This window comes from Calidris pugnax, unplaced genomic scaffold, assembly GCF_001431845.1.
Source record: "Calidris pugnax isolate Ruff unplaced genomic scaffold, ASM143184v1 scaffold103, whole genome shotgun sequence".
Classification (NCBI taxonomy): domain Eukaryota; kingdom Metazoa; phylum Chordata; class Aves; order Charadriiformes; family Scolopacidae; genus Calidris; species Calidris pugnax.
This window is the reverse complement of record NW_015090990.1, coordinates 3,278,443-3,297,048: the sequence shown is the minus strand read 5'-3', so window position 1 is coordinate 3,297,048 and position 18,606 is coordinate 3,278,443. Positions and strand designations below refer to the sequence as shown.

Genomic DNA, 18,606 nt, shown 5'->3' with positions numbered 1-18,606 from the left:
TCCTGCACGGGTGGAGGCTGCAGATGTGCAGCCTGGTAGGAGACAGCGGGCTGCGGGTACCAGCTCCAGGAACCAGCCCAGGCAGGGTGAGGAACAGCCCAGTCCTCGCCTCAGCTCTGGTGTCTACTTTGAGAGCTGCCGTCTGAGTTGGCATGTGTTGGGAGAGGTTCTCTCCCAGTCTCAGCTCCTGTTTTGGGTCTGCTGGAGGAGGTGGGGGTGGTTGGGGAGCAAAGAAACAGCTCCCAAAGTGTCACTGTTGTGCCTGCTGGTGACAGGCTCATGTCTTGAGATGCTGGCAGCTGAGGGCAGTACAGGGGGGGCTGTAGATGTCCCCCATTCCCCTGAGGCTATGGAAAGACCTGGCTTGGGAAGAAGAAAGTCCTCTTGCACAGTGCCCACCAGCTCTGGAAATTGCCCTCCAGCCAGGCAGCAGTCCCATCAAAGGCTGGGGTCTGGCAAGGGGGAAAAGGGGCAAGAGCAAGCACAATCTGGTTTGCCAAGCCCTCTGATGTCTTTCAGGTTGGCAAAGAGCAGGGCCATGGGGATGGCAGGTGTTTAAGTTATAGAGGAGGATTTTCTAGCCTGGTGCTGTAGAGGAGACAGTATTTTGGAGCATGTTATTAAGGATAAGGTTAAAGATAAACCAATTTTTAGACTGGAAGGTGATGGCAGTCCAGGAGAGAGTGACTGCAGACAGATGAGGTTTGACATGAGCACCGAGGAGCTGCAAGCAGGTGGCCTAGGTATCTTGTTTTCCAGAACTGATGATGACAGTGCTGCATGGAAGAAAACGCCTAGAAAAATAGGGATGAAAATGGTGAGGCTTTTAAAAAACCCTGTATTTAGCCAAAGGGCATGGTTTTGCTGTCTGGAGATGGCAAAGGGTGGGTGAACCTTTAGGAGCAAGGCAAGCCTGAATGGAGAGAGTGGCGTGATGAGTGGGCAGGGGGCTGGAAAAAAGCAGTGGTCGCCAGAGCCCAGGGAGGTCTCTGCTCCTCCTCGCCCACGGGGGAGCGGCGGGGCTGGGAGCATCATGCCCCATGGGCTGGAAAAACAAGGAGCAGCTCGGGCTGCAGTGGCCAAATCTGGCAGGGCAGAGATGGATGGGGCCGTAGCATCAAGGGGAGGGCTTGCAATGTGGGGCAGGGTCAGGCCCACAGCTCCCAGCTCCCCCTGCCCTTTGTGCCCCCCTCAGGCATCACCGGCAAGGACTCCATCCCTCTCTCCAAGGGCTGAGGTGCTCTGACAGAGTGTTTTATTAGCAGCAGGTGCCTGAAATCCAACCCGTGGCCCAGGAATCCCTCCCCTCACCTGGGGATGAACCCAGTTTGGGGGGCACGGCTGCAGAGGGTCAGCCCCAGCCAGTGCTGGCGTTACCCCTGCTGTAACCAGAGCGGCTCCCCGGCAGCCTGACAGGCTGGTCCTGCCCTGGGCGACAGGCGCGTAATGCCTGATTTCACAGCGCTGCCGTGCTCTGTTTGCTCGTGGCAATGATCTCTCCTGCCCCTGGCCAGCTCCAGCCCCTGGCCAGCCCCTGACCTGCAGCTCTGTCAGCTGGGATTAGGCACAAGATTTAGGTTAAGACCTTTTCGCTCCTGGCTGATAGTGAGGGGAAAGCCCGGCTCATCATCTCTGGAGATGGAGCTCCTTCCCTCCAGCCTGTGTGCGGCAGCTCCCGGACCTGCCTCCAGAGATGGGGCAGGAGCATCTGAGCTCTGCGGCCAGCACTAGGGCCTTGCAAACACCATGGCACTGCCATGGCTGGGAGCAAACCCCGTGCAGAAGACGAGGAAGGCAGAGACTCCCCCATCTCTCCGGCTTTAAGGTGGTTCATGAGATGGGCATAGGTCCCTGGGCTGTCTTCAGCAAACCAAGGGGATGCTCCTAAGGCAAGGAGCTGAGGAACAGGAGTGGTCCGTGCAGAAAGGCTCTCCCCTCTGCTGCCTGCAGCCCCCCTCCCAGAGGCGAGCACCAACCCTGGACTTGCAGGAGCGCTGTATCTGCGCCTCCCTATTGCACGGCGCTGTGCCCGGGCTGAGGATACTCATCACCTCCTGGTGGGGTGCACAGCCCCGGCCAACCCTCCATGTCCCTGCAAGCTTGTCCTCTCCCAGAGTGTCGCTTCCTGCTCGTCTCCCCAGACCCCGGCTTTGTTGGCTGAGCTCATTTAGCTTTGACAAAGTTTATAGCGCGCTGGAATGCAGGATTGCTGCTGGCCTCCCTCCAGCCTAAACATCCCCACCCCATGGTGCGACAGGAGCTGATAAGGGTGAGTGCCACAGCGGGCAGGTATCTCGTGCCCAGCCCGCGACCTTACAGCCACACGACCTTGAAGGTTGTCATTTGTCTCACGCGCATGTGTATGTGTGTGTGTGTGTATGCGTGTGCGCGCACGAGCTGTCTCCCATCCCCAAGAAATGTTCTCAGCGTCTCTGGTTTTCTCTCCGGGCCAAACCCACATGCACGTTGCCCGAGACCGACTCCGAACAGACTCCTTTGATGAGCAGGGCTTAAATATATATTTGGCATTCCAGCGGCAGCGTGCTGAGCGCGGCCGAGGGTGTGAAAGTGTTTGCTTGACAAACTCCGGGGGCTCTCGCCTCTCTGCTGGCCCTGGGGACTCGCAGGAGAGAAATGTCAAGGAATTTTTCACCTCTCTGTTTTGTTTTGTGTTTTTATTTTGTTTTCCTTCTGAGAGTGCATTTTTAGCTCTGGTGAAAAGTGCCTGATTGACAGTGCCAGACACTGAGTCCCTTCTCTTTTCCAGGACAGGGACCCAGGGAGCAAATGTCCCACCCCAGACCCAGGGTGGAGAGGAAACAGCTCTGCAAGACTTGTGCTGACCCTGGTGGCTCCCGTCTCCTCTCTGTCCCGCTGTCATGGACAGATTCGGGTACCAGCAGGATGGAGATGCCCCACATCCTAGATATCCCAGGCTGTGATCTGCTCAGAGCCGGCCCTTTTGCAGAGTCTCTGCTGAGGGCAGCAGGGTCTCAGTTACAGGGTCCTTTGTCACCCCTCAGCTGGCCCCAAAGAGCCCTCTGTCCCGGCACCGTGCTGTGAAGGCATGATTTCCTAGACAGTGTGCCCATGTGCTGTGGCACCAGCCTGGGGGACACGCTGGTCCCCAGGCACTTTTTGGGGTGTGGAGAGGTCTTGTCACCTTGCGCCTGTGTGGGGAGAGATGGAGCAAGTGGAGCAGGAGAATGTCTCCTTGGGCAAGTTGCAGGTGGATGGGCTGGATTCTTGCAACCTCCTAAAATGGTGCATGGGGGCCGCTGGGGGTGTGAAGTCAAAGCCACCCTGATCTTCACTGCCCACTCATCCCTTCTGGACTGCAGCTGGCGACGGGACAGGGGAGGCAGCTCCATCACCAGTTCCTGTGAGATGCCGGATCCATGGTGGGGCTGGGACATGCAGGGCAGAGAGGGGTGCAGAGCTGGGGCTTTGGCCTTCAATGAGAACCCACGGGTGTCTCCTGCATGGGGAAGGAGGCAGAGTCTCCCCATTGCTCCATCTGCTGCGTCCTGCACCTGTGGGAAATGGGGAAGGGAGGCCCTGGGCAGCGGATTTGGTTTCAGAGCCCATGTCTGCAGTGCCCGCTGGAGCAGGGTGAGATCCTGGCTGGCTCTTGGGGAGGGGCTGGGGGAGCTGTGTCTGTGTGTTCCCAGCTGTCCCCAGTGTAATCCCTCACGAAAGAGAATCCCCTGCCCTGCTCCATCCCTGATGTCTGGTGGCAGCACCGCCTGGCTCTAAATCACCTGCGGCTCTCAGCCTGATGGATCACCATGGAAATGGGTGTGCTGTCCCCCAGGCCAGCAGGCAGAGAGGGTCTGGGGTCTGTGTGACAGCGGTCAGGATTCTGGAGGCTGCAGAGCAAGGATTAGGATGCTGGGAGTCTACGGGATTGGTGTGCTGGGGTCTGCAGGGCAGGGATTGAGACCCAGGGGTACCAGTCTGGGGGCAGGGAATTGCTCTGAGCTGTAGATGCTGAGAAAGGGATACAGGGGAACTGTGGAGCAGGTTTGGGGACCCTGGAGGGCCATGGGGCTGGGGACATGCTCTCTCCCCGGGGCAAGGGTAGGCTTGGCTCTGGCTCCCCGAGGTTTCCTTCCCAGCCCACTGAAGAATCACTGGCTTGTCTGGCAGAGCATGGACCTGTGGATTTCCTGGGCAGCGAGTCCCTTTCATGTGGCCGCTCGCAAACTCTCATGACATCACCGGGGGCTGCTCCTCCCGGAGACAAACCCAGTGCTTTTTAGGGGTATATTCTCTTTGCTTTCACGTGAGCTGTGCAATTTTGGTGTTGTGCCCCTCTGTATTTCTGTAGGGTCACCGTTCCCTGCTGCCAGGGCTTAGCTCCAGGGAGCAGAACTTGTGTAGATCTGAGATCACCCCCAGGATTTTTTCCCACAAATTAGAGCTAGTTTTGCTCTGCAATTAGCACAGAATTGTTGCTATCTACTGTGTCAGTCTTCAGTAGGCGTTTTGCCAGCCTGGGGAGCGTGAGCTCATCAGCAAGCCCATAATTACTCCCTGGTTTGTATATGATGACTTCCTTGAATGTCCTCTGGGCTTTCCCCCCCCCCCCCACCCCCCCAGCCCCAGCCTGTGTGTTTTGGCCAGGGGGGACCCGGGGAACCGTGTCCAAGAGCGGCTGCTCTGGCAGGGAGACGGCACGCAGGGCCGGCAGGCAGGGGGAGGGCAGCGCGTCCCCCCCCGTACTGAATAAACATGGGCTGGCCAGGGCTGGAGGGGGCTTTTCCAGGCTGGACCACACCCTGGGGGGCTATTTTTTGCCATGAATGAAGGGGCTGTGTGCTCGCAGGGCAGCCTGGCCTCTTGCCGCCGCTGCTGCACACAGAGAGCTCGCCTGACACTCAATCCTGCTGCCTGGCCGGCGACCAACATCTGCACTGAGCAGCTGGGCATTGCCCGGGGACACCTGGGCACCGGCACAGCTGGGCACTGCCTGGAGACATCTGAGCACTAACACATCTGGGCACTGCCCGGGGACACCTGGGCACCAGCACAGTTGGGCACTGCCTGAGGGACACTTGGGCACCAGCACAGCTGGGCGCTACCTGGGGGACACTTGGGCACCCAGCACATCTGGGCACTGCCCGGGGGACACTGACGGGCAGCTGGGGCTGAGAAAGAGGGGCTGTTGCAGATCAAGGGAAAGTGACTGTGACACAGTGCCTGTGCCAGCAGTGGTGCCAGGGCTGCTGGGGCATGTGGGACCCAGCCTGGCCAGGCCATGTGCCTGGGGAGCCGCCTGAGCTGTCCCGGGAGGGAGCCCTGCTGTCCCCCTGTCCCACGCAGCAGTGCTTCCTGCTGCAGTTTCGGGTGATGATGGGGCAGTGTCCCCAGGGGCTGCCCCTCCGGCTGCACCCATGCTTGGAAGGAACTGCAAAGCCGCCAGGGTGGAGCGGCCGCTGCCTCCCGCTCAGCCTAGTCCTGAACGCACCCAAATTCCCCCCAAAGCCCCTAATCCCACCTGGCTCAGCCCCAGCTTCCGCTCTGGGCGCTGTTAGCTCAGCTAATCCCTTGTGTGCCAGGTTTAGGGACATGCAGGGTGCAGCATCCCTCATGGGTCGCTCCTCGTCACCCCCAGATTTCGCTTCTCAGGGTGTCTGCAGGCTGCTGTGCCAGTCCCCAGCCCTCAGCCACGCTCCTGCTGCCCCCCCCAGCCCCACTGCCCCACGGGTCCCAGGGGAGCCGTGAGTGTTTGTGCCCATGAATGAGTGGCCTGTCCTCGCCGGGTGGAGCTGGGGTGCTGGATCCCACCCTTCGCTGTTCCTTATCGCCACACAGCATCCTTGTGATTCACCAGGTGTGGCTCCCTTTCCGTCACCCCACTTTGCAGGAAGTTTCCCGGCCAGCCCCCCGCAAGCCCTGCGCAATAATAACAAGCCGGGATGAGCTGGCTGGCCTTCCTGAGCAACCCTACAATAACAAACCAGCGCCATGCGTCCAGCTTTCCTGGACAGACAATAATAAACCCGCATGAGCTGGCACGCTTTGCGGAGGAACCCTACAATAATAAGCCTAGGTGATGTGTCCATATTCACCAAGCCACCCTACAACAACAAGGCAGTATGAGCCACCCAGCTTCCTTGCAGAGGGACAGGAGGGACCCTGGCCACCAGGTCTCCCTGTCTTCTGTTCCTGGGGTTGCTCAGGCCCTCCCCTGCCTGTGCTGGCCCCTGGAGAAAGCAGCCCATGTTGGTGGTGGGCCAGTTTGGCAGAGATGATGCTCATAGGTGCCATCAGACTGTGAATCTGCCTTCCAGCAAGTCCTCACAAGTCCTGGCGTGCTGGGACCTGCTGCTCTTCAGGACATCCTCCTTGCTCAGCTCCCTTGCCAAACTGGCACCCAATGTCAGCTGCCCCAGAGGCTCTCCTGCTGTTGCTCCACAGGCTGCTGGATGGGAGGCCAAGTGCCCAGGATCAGGCTGGAGCTGGGGGTGCCACCCCCCTCAGCCCCTGGGCAGCCATGCCCAACTTCTTGCAGGGTCGCCCAAATGGGGAGGCAAGGCTGGTGCCTGTGGTCTGCTGGGCACCACTCTTTTTCAGGGAGTTTATTGGCACTTGGAGAGCTGGAGGTCTTGGGGGCCAATGGTCTTGCTGGGCAGTGAGCTGGGATGGCTTCTCTCCAAGTTTGACGGGGTAGGGGCTGTGCCCACAGAGGGCTGGGGCCCCTTGCCCCCCACCAACCCTCTGCCAAGCCCCAGACTGCTCGTGGGGACTGGTCCTTGTGTGGCTGGGAAGGAGATGCTGCAGCCTCCTGTCTTACCTCTGCATTGCTGCTGCTGGCCCTCCTTTCCCTGGGATTTATCCCTGGGAGCTGGAAGCAGCAGCGTGTGGGCAGGGCAGGGGCAGGACCCCCTCTCCAGCATCCCCGCATGGTGGTGGTGGGGACGGACGACTCGCATCCACCCCAGTCCGGTGGGGGCACAATGCAGAGCCCCCCGCGCCCCTCCGCTCTGTGTCTGCGAGAAAGGCTGTAATCCAAGCCGTGAAAACAGCACAAGGGGAAAAGAAAAGGGTATTGAGCGGCGGGGCTGCTGCGGTTGCCGACCAGCATAGACTGCTGGTTGTTAAGCGTGTGCCTCGCTTGCAAAGGCTGCCTTGATGAAGTGTGAGACAGCACTTACGGAGGGACGCGGGCAGGCATTCTCGCTCCATCTTCCGCTCACAGTGCCGCTCTTTATGCGCCTGACATTTGCTCGCTGGAAAGGCCCCGAAAGTCAGGGGGAAAGGAAAACATTGCCCGCAGCGGGGCCGGAGCGGCGCTGGGAGGAGTGCTGGGCCGTGCTGGGCTGGGCTGGGCTGAGTCGGGGCTGGGATGCTCGTCCGCCCCGGCCTCACCGCCCCGCTCTTCCCCGGGGTGACCCCTTCACCTCTCGGCAGCTCTCCGGCTGCCTTCCCCTGCCGGCACCGCCGCTTCCTGCCAGGTGTGCTCCGCCTGGCTCCCTGCCTGGGAAGCCCTGGCCATCCTGCCCCTGCCTGCTCCACGGGCGGGCTGGCAGCACCGCCAGCTCTCCTACCTGCTGCTGCTGCTGCTGCACGTCCCCAGGGGCGTGTGTGGTAGGGGGTAACGGGGACAGGCCCCTTAGATGCCTGCCGCTGGGGTGCACGGTGCTAACTACAAGCTGGGGTGAGCACATGCAAGCGGTTCCAAAGGGCTGGAGGAGCTGGGAAAGGGCATTGGGGTTGGGTGTGGGGCAGGTCGGGGTGCTTTGGGGCAGCTCTGCCCCAAGGGACAGTGTGACTGCCCCACCGGGGAGGTGAGGTGAGAAGCCAGGCTGGTGTGTCCTGCTCCATCTTATGGGTTTGGTCCGCCCCTCTGCCTGCCCTTGACCCTGTCCAGGAGGGAGCAGTTCAACCCTCTTCACCTCTGTCCTCCTGCAGGCAGATGCTGGTGGGATCCCTTGGCCCAATGCTGTTGGCACTATGTGAACGGCTACCTAACGTGAACTCATCTACCTGGATCCCACAGTGGATCCCACCCCAGTGCTGGCATGACCATGGGCAGACATGCCCAGTGAGCATCCAGCGAGCCACGCGAGCCCCATTCCCAGGAGTGAGCACAAAGCTGGAGGCAGGGAAGAGAGCGCCGAGGGCAGCCTGGCCACAAGGCACAGGAACGCCCCGGCCATGGAGCCCTTCCCCTGCCCGCGGCGGGCTGCCACAGCATCGCCAGGCTTCGCCAGCGCGGTGGCAGCCATGCCCATCACCAGAGAGCTGGTGCGCCGTTCCCAGGCCGCCATTCCACCACGCCGCTTCCGCAGAGCCCACTGGTGGGGGGAGCCCGGGGAAGCCATGTTCCCCCCCCGCCCCCCCGGCCCACACCCCTTGGCTCCCAGCCCCGGCAGGAATTATTAAGTGTGCCCCTGTGGAGCATGTGCTGAGGCTGGCCACGGGAATGTGGGCAGATCTGACATACAAGCCACAGCAGCCAGGCTGTAATTTCCAAACAGGCCCTGTTCGCTCTGTTTTCCAGTTAAAAATATATTAAAAAATAGGAATGTGGGGTTTGTAGCGAAGAATGTTGGTAACCACTTCGAACGTCTGGTGTGATAATGAAAGGGTCAGTCCCCAGCTTTGAGCACGACCGATTTAGACTCTGGTGCTTGGCACCGGTGCGGGGGCCCAGCACGGTCCAGCCTGCCTGCAACCCCCCCCTCCCTGGGCCTGGGCCTGGGCCAGGGGAAGGTGATGCTTCTGTGTTGGTGGCACGGTGCCGGGCTGGGTGACGTGCCCCTCCTGCTCACGCTGTCAAGAGGACATCCAAATTGCCATCTCTTATGGCCTCTTGAGAAGGGAGTCTGGGCAGGGGTGGGTGAAGGCAGGACACCTGGGAGATGGATGCGGTACCCTGCCCACCCACTGGCCCCGCCACCCCCCCCATGCTGGGGTACAGCTCCATAGCAGAGTCGCCCAGGATGGGGGGCACCGAGCGAGGCTGCAGTCCAGCTCCCCAGGAGCTGCTCCCCCCACTGCATGGCTGCTGGCGAGCACGGCTTGCTCCCAGCGCGAGGTCAGGCGCCTGCCCCCCTTCTCCGGGCATCCCCCCCACCCCGGCTGGGCTAATCGCAGTTCAGGGTGTGCTGTGGAGCCTCCCGTGCCACTGCCGCAGCCTTGAGTCGCTCCTGATACCGGGGCATCCCACTTGGCCTTGTGGCCAGGTAGTCATAACACGCAGGGCGAGCTGTGCCAGCGCCCTGGCCATCACTCTCCCCGGCCCAGCGAGCCACGTGGGGGCAACCCAGCCAGCACTCCCCCGGGTGCCATCTCTCTACTCGTGCTGCTCCCCAGACCTCTGGCATCATGTTTATCCCAGAGATGGATAAACCAGAGGAAAACAAGTCACCGGAGGCCAGAGCTGACGTCGCAGTGGGGACAAGAAGTTGGTTGCGGCGGGGTTCTGCTTGGGGATGTGCTGGGGCAGTGGGGCAAGGAGGGAGGACAAAGTCACCGGTGCCCAGGGCTTGTCCCCCCACCCAGCCCCTTCTGGGGACACCTCCTTGTCCCTCTCAGCCTCCGGGGCCATCAGGTGGCCGGTGGCTGGCACAGCATGCTCTGCTCCCTGCTGAGTCACGGCTCTGCAGGGAAACGCTTCCAACTCTGGTTATAAACCCATTTCCCTCCGGAGCTGTGAAGCGTGGCCCTCCCATCCCGGCGTGGGCCAGCTCTGCCAGCCCGATGGCTCTGAGCCCACGGGCTCGAGCCTCCGGGAAGGGCAGTGGCAGGAGGTGGCCAGTGACTCCCAAATTCCACCCCGGGCTTGCTGGAGCTGGGCCCTTCCCAGAGGCATGGGCAGTGGATGCCCTGCACCTGAAGACCCCTGTGCCACCCCAGATCCCCAGTCCCTCCCCGGGGGGCTGGTGGTACTGGGCACTCTTGTCCCAGTGCTTCCCCAGGGTGTCACCCCAGTGGGTGCCTGTGTGCAGGTCTTGGGGACACCGGATGGTTACAGGCACAGTGGGCACTCCATAGCATTGCCCCATCCCCAGGGACACCATGGGGATGCTGTCCTGGCTCTGGGCAGCTGGGGGTGAGCAGCTGCCCTGCCTGGATCCTCACTTGGATGCTGGGAAGAGGACCAGCCTGAGCAGCCCCGGGGCACGTCCCAGGTACCGTCCTGCACTGGAGCCCATTGCAAACCGTGTCCTGGCTGGGTTGGAGCAGAGGAGGGTGGGCAGCACCCTACACCTGGGGGCACAGCCTGCCCCATCACTCTGGCACTCCCCAGGGACCACTTGGTGGCAGGAAGATAGGGTGGGCAGCAGGGAAGTGGCACCCAGGGCCGAGTGGCTGCAGAGGACTCCCCCGCTCTCCAGGGGCATTGACCCACGCAGTGCTATCTAGTACACTTTGCTCACTCCACCACCGTTCCTGGCTTTCCTGGGAGCTGCTGTTTGCTTTTCTCTGAATTATGACTCCAGCTTGTGCCTTTGATCTAGGCTGTCGGCCACCCGTTGCCAGCCCCTCTCCTGCCTTTGAAGTGCAGTCGCCTTCCTGGCCTCGGACGCTGCTTTTGCAACCTCAGGTGCAGCCCTGGCCCCTTAAGCCCATGGCTGAGACATCCAGGGTGAGAGCATCCCCAGTGTGTCTGAGGTGCTCAGCATCCCTCCTCCTCCGTGGGACCTTGGGATGGGCCAGCATAGCTCAGGGCTCCGAGGCCAGGCAATGGAGGTGTGTTTGCCCGGTGGCAAGCACTCCTGGGGATGCTTGCAGGGTGCTGGGACCAGAGCATCGCTCCCTCCTGTGGCAGTGGGCAGGGACACAGGAGGTCCTGCGCAGAAGCTGGCCAAAAAAGCAGGCCCCCGCGTCCTACAGATAAAGGACCTTCCATGCCTGTGGCTCCAGCAGAAGGGATGAGACCTTTCTGGGCACCATCCAACCCATCCTGGCATCAGCTCTTCACTCCCTCCCTGTCCGGCGGGGAGCAGCGAGGGGGGCTCAGCCCGCCCTTTCTGCCACTGGGCAGCTGGGGCCAGGCTTTGGACTCTGGCCTTGAGTGGGTCCGAGCCTCCCCATCCCCTCCCCGCTCCCCTGGCCCAGAGAGGATCCAGCCTTATCTGTTACACTTTGTTCTCCTGCTGTCTGGGTGTGGAGCGGAGCAGAGATTAGTGCGCGGACCTTTGGCACACACACACACACTCTCACACGCAGCCACACAACCAGCCACGCACGCACGCAGAGCCACGCTCATCTACACACAGCCCCTGTGCACACACGCATACTCACCAGTACTTGTGCATTCCCACTGTGCCCTGCACATCCCTGTGCAACTCCCCCCCCACAGGGCACGCATGCCTTTCCCCTTCTCCGCAGGTGTTTGTTTTCTGGCCGTGTGCTCCCTTAGATTCCCAGCTGAGCACGGTGCTTGCCCAGCCTGACAGCCTCCCTGTCGTGACAGTCAAGGACCCCATGCTCATTGGCACAGCAGGGAGGGCGAGGGTGGCAGCTGGGGCTGCGGGCAGGAGGGTGGGGTGGCTTCCCTACATCAAGCCTGAATTGAGAAAAAAACATGTCTGCAGGGAGGTGGGAGCTGCTCTGGCAGGCTGGGACCAAACCCAGGCATCCCTCGTCTTGCTGCCGCATCGTCCCCACTTGCCAGTGGGGCCACCGGGCATGGCTTGTCCTGCCCACAAAGACATCGCTGGTGGCAGCTGTGGCGGGCAGAGGTTCCCCGTCCCCACCTCATGCCGAGGTCCTGCCCCTGCCCAAGGTTCCCTGTCCTTATCGGCCAGCCACGGCTCCTGCCAGGGAAGCCACAGCCCTTCCTGTGCGATCTTATCTCTGGTGTTTCATGAATGATTCTCAAGCCTCAGCAGCCTGAATGGGAAGGCAGCCCACTGGCCAAGGCAGGTGTGTGTGTGTGTGTGTGTGCGTGTGTGTGTGCACGTGTGTGCATGGCTGGGGAGCAGAGGGATGCACTACCCCTTCTCCACTGCCCAGCCCCCTCTGTGGCCCCGTGGCAGGGTGTCCTGGCAGGCGGTGGCCTGGCAGGGTGATGGTGACTCTGCTCTCCCCTGCAGAACCTGCCCCGGATCTGCGGTGCGGGAGAGGGGCAGGCGTTCACCTCTGCTCTGCAGCAGCTCTACACGGCGGTGACACAGCAGGAGGCCAAGCAGGCTCGGAAACGACAGCACTCGGGTGAGGAGCTCCCTGGCTGTGGGATGGGGAGAGCCCAAAGCACCCGACCACCCCATCCCAGGGAAAGGGGAGTGGGACCCCGGGCACAGCTCACCCCACTCAACAGTCTCCCCCTTTGCATTCTCCCCATGGTGCTCAGGCACCATTCCTGGTGTGGGTTTGGGTGATGCCCCGTGCTCCTTCATCTCAATCCCAAATTGCATCTCTTTCTGCTGGTAGCAGAGGACACCGAGGATCCAGCGCCTGCTGCAGAACCAGCAGGACACCCCCATCCACCACCTCCATCCCAGGAGGATGAAACAGTGTCTTCCAGTGAGAACACCACGGTGAGTGCAGCTCTAGAAACAGCTTCTCTGTACCAATGGCAAGATGGGTCCTGCACCTCCTTTCCCTCCTTGCATCCCAACCCTGTACCCCTCCAGGATGGGCTGAGGTTCTTAGCCCATCCTCCCCGGCTGGAGGGTGAGTGGGTCTGTTGCACACATGTGTGTGGCTTGCACATCCCCACAGGGGTGGGGAGGTGTCACTGCTTGCACAGGTGCACGTGTCCTGCGTGAACCCCCAGGGGGACTGACACTGCCTCCACTTTGATTCCAGCCGGCCTCTTCCCCAACCCAGAAACTCCGGCTGCCCGTGGCCAAGGCCAAGCCGAAGAAGGCAAAGGGGCTCTTCAGCTAAAAGGTCACTGCTGCCCACCCTGAGGGTCTCCACTCCCCTCAGCATCTAAGAGAGACAGTGCAGAGCATCCATGCATTCTCTGCCTCCCTGTCTGCATCTCCTGGCGGACCCTGGTCTGGGACATGGTGCCCTCCCAAGGTGCCTCCAGCTGGGATGATGGGGCATCTCTCTTCAACAGTGTCTCAGGAACCTCTTTTCTGCCTCTTCCCTGGTGTAGAACTTGCCTGTGCTGCCCCATGATGGAGCCAGTGCTGGACCTGGGGGGAGTGGGAGGGATGCTGTTGGGTGGGTGTGGGACAGCAGGGACTCCAGCAGGGCCATGGGGTTTGTCTGCTCTCACGTGGGTTTGAAATAAAGGGTTGTGTCTGAGTGAGATCCCTCTCCTCCTGCTCTGTCACAGCTGGGCCCACAGTGTCCAGGCAGGGGTGCAGCTCCCAGTGCTGCTGGGTCCCCCTCTGGCTGGTCCTGCTGTCTTGCAGCAGCGCTGGCTGGTGAGGAGGTGACAGCAGATGGGGCAGGATGGCAGCTCCCAGCTGTGCCTCACCCTGAGCATGTGGGGTGGGGTGGGGTGTGCATGAGGGGACCCCAGATGCTTGAGGGCCTGAAGCCCACTTTCTCCTTGTCCCGTGCTGGACACACACCATGTGCTGGTTCCTGGAGCCAGGTGAAGCGTCTGTAGCAGCAGGTGGGCAAAGGCAGCCTGGCTGTGCCAAGGGCCACCCTCTGCATGCAGGCAGCTCTGCCAGGGTTAGTGACCAGGTGATTTAGGGTTAATCCATCCTCTGAGGCAGGGCACAACCAAGCCACTAACATAGAGAAAGCTCCCAGGCTTGGGAGCAGCCCTGGAGCTGGTTAGAGATGGACACAAAGCACCACCTCTGCCCCTCCACACGCTAACTGTCCATCCTTCCATCTGTCCATCCCTCCATCCATCCATCCATCCATCCATAATCCATCCATCCTTTAATCCCTGCTCTCCTCTTACAACTCTTGTCCCCACATGATTCCTTTGGGGCTGGTACCCCGCTCCTGTGCCCGAGCCAGGTCCTAAGGTGGCAGGCAGAGAGCCAAGCATCGCTGCTGCCGCTCTCCTGGGGCAGGGACCCCTACCCCTGGCTGCCCTGCTCCCCGGGGCCGGGCTGGCCGCCGTCACGCTGCCTGCTCTCCCGAGCAGCAAAGGGGGAAACAAAAACATCCGGAGCAGCCCCTGTGTCTGTGGAAGGGGAATGAAAGGGCCTTTGCTGGGCCGCGGCCGGCCAGTCCCAGGGTGAGAGCAGCCGGTTGCTTTTTATATTTCCTCTCTGAGGGAGCAGCGTGCGGGGCAGGGTGGGTGGTGGGAAAGGGAAGCCATGGGATGGGGAGCTTGTGCCAACAGCCGTACCTATGTATCCTGCCTTCCCCCGCCTGCCAGCATCTTACCCTGGCAGCTTTGGGTCTACCTGATGGCCACTTGTCCCCAAGGAGGGTCCTGCTGCCAGCTGGGTAGGACCAGGGCAGCAGTTTAGCAGTATTACGTTTTATGTGTCTTCTGTCACCAGGTTGTCCCCTGGTGCAACCTCTGCTCCACCCAGGGGGGGTCCATCTCTTGGCCTAGGAGCTGCTCCTTTCCAAGCCAGGTCCCCCAGCTCCCTGCAGGGTCTGGAGTTCATGCTGCTCCCCTGTACAAACTGGGATATGCAGGAGGCGAGTTTATCACCCCAGCAAGGGCATCTGGCTCAGCTGTCTCCTTTGGTGTTGAGGGGCAATCACATGGAGGGCGTTGGTTGATGAGAAGCTCAACAAGAGCCAGCAGTGTGTGCTCACAGCCCAGGTGGCCAACCGCATCCTGGGCTGCATCAAAAGCAGTGTGGCCAGCAGGCTGAGGAGGTGATTTTGCCCCTTTGCTCTGCTTTGGTGAGACTCCACTTGGATTATTGCATCCAACTCTGGGGCCACCAACATAAGAAGGACGTGGACCTGTTGGAGCGAGTCCAGAGGAGGGCTACGAAGATGACCAGAAGTCTGGAAGACCTCTCCTGTGAAGACAGACTGAGAGAGGTGGGGTTGTTCAGCCTGGAGAAGAGCAGGCTCCAGGGAGACCTTACAGCAGCCTTCCAGTACCTGAAGGGGGCTACAGGAGAGATGGGGAGAGACTCTATCAGGGAGTAGAGTGACGGGATGAGGGTTAACTGTTTTAAACTGAAAGAGAGTAGATTTAGATTAGGTATTAAGAAGAAATTCTTCACTGTGAAGATTGTGAGGCACTGGAGCAGGTTGCCCAGAGAAGTTGTGGAGGCTCCATCCCTTCAAGAGTTCAAGGCCGGGTTGGATGGGGCTTTGAGCAACCTGCTCTAGTGGGAGGTGTCCCTGCCCATGGCAGGGGGGTTGGAACTCAATGATCTTTAAGGTCCCTTCCAACTCTAACCATTCTATGATTCTATGACACATTCCCACCCCAGCTGTGCCAGTGGCTGGTGGGCTCTATAGGGGAGCGGGTGGTGCAAACCAGCACCTGCACCCCAATGTCATCTCAGCTGCTGGCTGCACCCGGGCCGTGTCTCTGCTTCTCCCTGAGGTGCTCAGCTCAGGGGAGCCTCAGCCAGCCCCAGGGATGTTGCAAAGGTGTTGCTCAAGAACCCTGTCCCACTGCAGAGCAGGTCCCCAGGTGAGCCCTGTGGCTCTGTGCCCAAGGGGCAGGTGAGCACCCCAGTGGGCATGGGCTGGGGGTACAGATCTGCTGCAGGGACAGACCCTGCTCCGCTCACCCTGCTTGCTCCCAAAGCAAGGGAAGGTGGGGCAGCAGGAGCACAGACAGAGGGTAGATAAAAGCAGGAGAGTGAAGACATCAGTGGGAAAAAGAGCTCTGCCGAGGCCCCCCGGGCCACCGCAGGGACCCCAGCCCCCAAGACTCCAGCACGGGGCCACTGGTGCCTCCCTGGCCCAGGTTGCCGCCGGCTCCGGGGAGTGTCACCACTTATTGTCCCATCCTGTCCCGCTGGGGTCTCCTTCCCTGTCCCCACCCCCTCCTCCCTGGAGCCGGCTGGATTTGAGCTCCCGACACACATTAAAGGCCACAAGTTCGGCCTCGGCCTCCATAAATTTGATTCCATAAATATTAGTTTTCGCAGGGTTTAATGAAGCCGTTATGCCGGGCACGGCCCAGCACCCCGACCCGTGCCCTTAATAAGGGCTCTGTGGCCTCGATTAAAGGGACCTTTCAATCGCTGTCAAGTATTTTTAGAAAAGGAAAAGAAAAAAAAAAAAAAAAAAAAAAAAAAAAAAAAAAAAAAAAAAAAAAAAAAAAAAAGAGAGAGAGCGAGCGAGAGAGGAGGAGGAGAAGAAGACGACCAAGGCAGCGAATAGCGAGAGGAAAATCCCAAACCCGTCCGGTGCAAAAATAGAGAAATAGCACCACCTAGACTGCATCGCCCGGCTCCGCCGCCCGCTCGCCCGCTCGCCCAGCGCGGCTCCCGGCTCCGGCCAGCCCCGTGCCCCCCGGCCCGGGCAGCCTGGGGAGCCCAGCGAGGGGTCTGCGGGATGCTGCCCTCCCGCTCGGGGCAGGCACAGGGGGACGCGGTGGTGGGGAAAGCCCAGGTGGGGAAGAAGGAGGGACCTGGGCACCGTCGGGACACAGGCAGGAGCGGTGCGTGGTGGCCGGGAGTCACGGCAGTGCCTGAGAGTGGCTGAGGGCTGTAGGAGATGCTGAGATGCAGGGATGGATGTGCATCTCCCTACGCTCCCTCCGCTGGAAGGTAATTCCTCCCCGTGACTCCCTGCGGCAACAAGTGTCCCTTCCCACCGGCTCCCCAAGCAGAAGTTCTCCCCCACCGCAAGCAGAAATTGCCCCTCACCCCCCTGGTTAGACAGACCCTGTGGAAGCCTCCAGTCCCCTGCCCCCAGACCCGCCCTGCCTGTCCTGTTGTGCCTGGGGCTCCTGTCCCACTTGGCCCTATGTGCCAGCGGGCTTTGCCTGGCAGGGACATGGGCTGACATTGGGAATGCTGATGCCATGGGCAGCAGTGCTCCCACTGTCTTCTTCAGCCCCCCTGGAAGGCGTTGCTGCCAGCTGGGGCAGTGTCCCCAGCTGGAGAGCCACCTCTGCCACCAGCACAGGGCAGCAGGGCTGGGGCTGTTCCTGGGGGACTGCTCTTCATCAGCACAGAGCTGCTAATGAGCAGGAGTCATTCTCCAGTGTCCCACGTCCCGTGCAGGAGCCAGGACAGCCCAGTGGGTGACTGCTGCATGGGGAGGAGACAGACTGCACCCAGTGACAGGACACTGTCACTGCTCGCTGGGGCCAGAGCCGATGCAGGATGCTGGGGCCCCTGCATGAGTAGGAGCTGCTGTCACAGATGAACCCAGCTCCCTCTCTGCAGCTCTGGGCCTCCGTGGGACATGAGTGTTGTACCAGTGAGGGCTGGGCAAGGCTGCTGTCAACCCAGAGCTGCTGGGAGGGGGACAGACGTGTGTGACATGCACGCTGAACGCTGGCAGGCTGCAGAGGTTATTTGGAGGTCTGGGTTTGGTCACCAGCAGCCACAGGGCACTTCTGCCTGGGGATGTGCTGCACCCCACGCCACCCTAGATGATCCTTGTGGCAGTTTCCCGCTCCCTCATGGCAGTGACGAGCAGGTGGGGAGCTGGGTCATTTGGTAGGAAGACCCTGTGGACCTTGCCCAAGCTCCAGTTTTCCTGAGCCTGTGATATGCGGAGAACTGTCCCTTCTGCAGCCCTAGGAAGCGAGGGGCAGGTATGGGGAGCGGTGCTGTGACACGTTCTCTCTGCTCTCTCTGCTGCTGATGCCCTCAAGGATGCTCCACTGGAAGGCTCAGCTGAAGAGATGTGGAAATGGGGTGGCCTGGGGCTGCTGGCCAGATCCTCTTGTTCCTTCATGTGCAGGGGACAGCCTCACCATCCTGCACAGTTGCAGGACTTTGCAGTGGCTCTGGGCACTGGTTTTTGGGTTTTGGGTACCCAAAAGCAGTACAAAAACCTGACAGAGTGTAGCTACTGAGTATGAAAACCTGATGGAGACACCTCTGGCCAGCTCTGCACTTTGCCTACAGGGCGTGCTGAGGAAATGGTCCACCGGGGCCACTGGATAGCAGCATCCCATGGGTACTGCTGGCTCCTCAGCCTTCATCCCTCTTGCCCAAGTTGCTTGGTCCTGCTGAGGCTGGCACAGTCCTGCAGCCAGAGCTGAACTACTGGCTGGGCTGTTCCAGCCTGGCCTCTCTGTCTATCCCTAGATGTGACCCATGCCCTGTGCCCACCGAAGAGCTGGCGAGGGGACATGCCTGAGAGAGTTGTGTGCGCGGAGGCATCCCAAGGCACTGCCTCACCTGGGAAGGTCCTAGTGAACCAGAGGGGGTGCAAGCTGAGCTACGCCGGACCCCTCCCCGGCACACAGCTGGGGGAGAACCGGGGGGCCCCGCAAGCCCTCGCTCCTGAAATCAGGGTGTTGTATTTACTTTCCCCTTTTGGCAGCTAGAAGGGGAAGCCCATCCCAGCCCCTCATTGTTGTCTCAGCGAGTTAATCAGATGCCATAATCCTGTTGTGGAAATATCGGGCCTCCCTGGAAACAATGGGGAGCGAGAATATTGTGGTTAAATTTCAACCAGCTGCCTCCCTGCTCTGTTTGATCCCCGCCCGCAGGCCCGGGCCCCTGGCGAGCAGGCGACGCGGCGGGGGCCGGAGCCCCGGGGGTGCCACCCCGCGCCCACTCCGCCGCGGGGGAGCCCCCCGGCGGGACGTCCCGGGAAGGGGGGGTGCGGCGG

At 60.9% G+C, this 18,606-nt stretch overlaps 2 protein-coding genes across 3 annotated transcripts in view; both read left to right on the top strand.

Annotated features, from left to right (window-relative positions):
• NHEJ1 (non-homologous end joining factor 1) overlaps positions 1 to 13,163 on the top strand; it is a 44,373-nt gene extending 31,210 nt beyond the window's left edge. The window contains exons 6-8 of one of the 2 annotated variants that reach the window (XM_014954245.1): positions 12,054 to 12,171; positions 12,394 to 12,497; positions 12,769 to 13,163. In XM_014954245.1, the coding sequence (XP_014809731.1) occupies positions 12,054 to 12,171; positions 12,394 to 12,497; positions 12,769 to 12,849 (303 nt within the window). In that variant the 3' untranslated portion in view covers positions 12,850 to 13,163. Of the gene's footprint in view, positions 1 to 12,053; positions 12,172 to 12,390; positions 12,498 to 12,768 lie in introns of both variants that reach the window. The other variant, XM_014954244.1, reaches the window with a different exon arrangement.
• A 3,202-nt stretch (positions 13,164 to 16,365) lies between these two features.
• The window catches only part of IHH (indian hedgehog), a 14,411-nt gene continuing 12,170 nt past the window's right edge, over positions 16,366 to 18,606 (top strand). The window contains exon 1 of the mRNA XM_014954118.1: positions 16,366 to 16,422. Within this exon, the coding sequence (XP_014809604.1) occupies positions 16,366 to 16,422 (57 nt within the window). The remainder of the gene's footprint in view (positions 16,423 to 18,606) is intronic.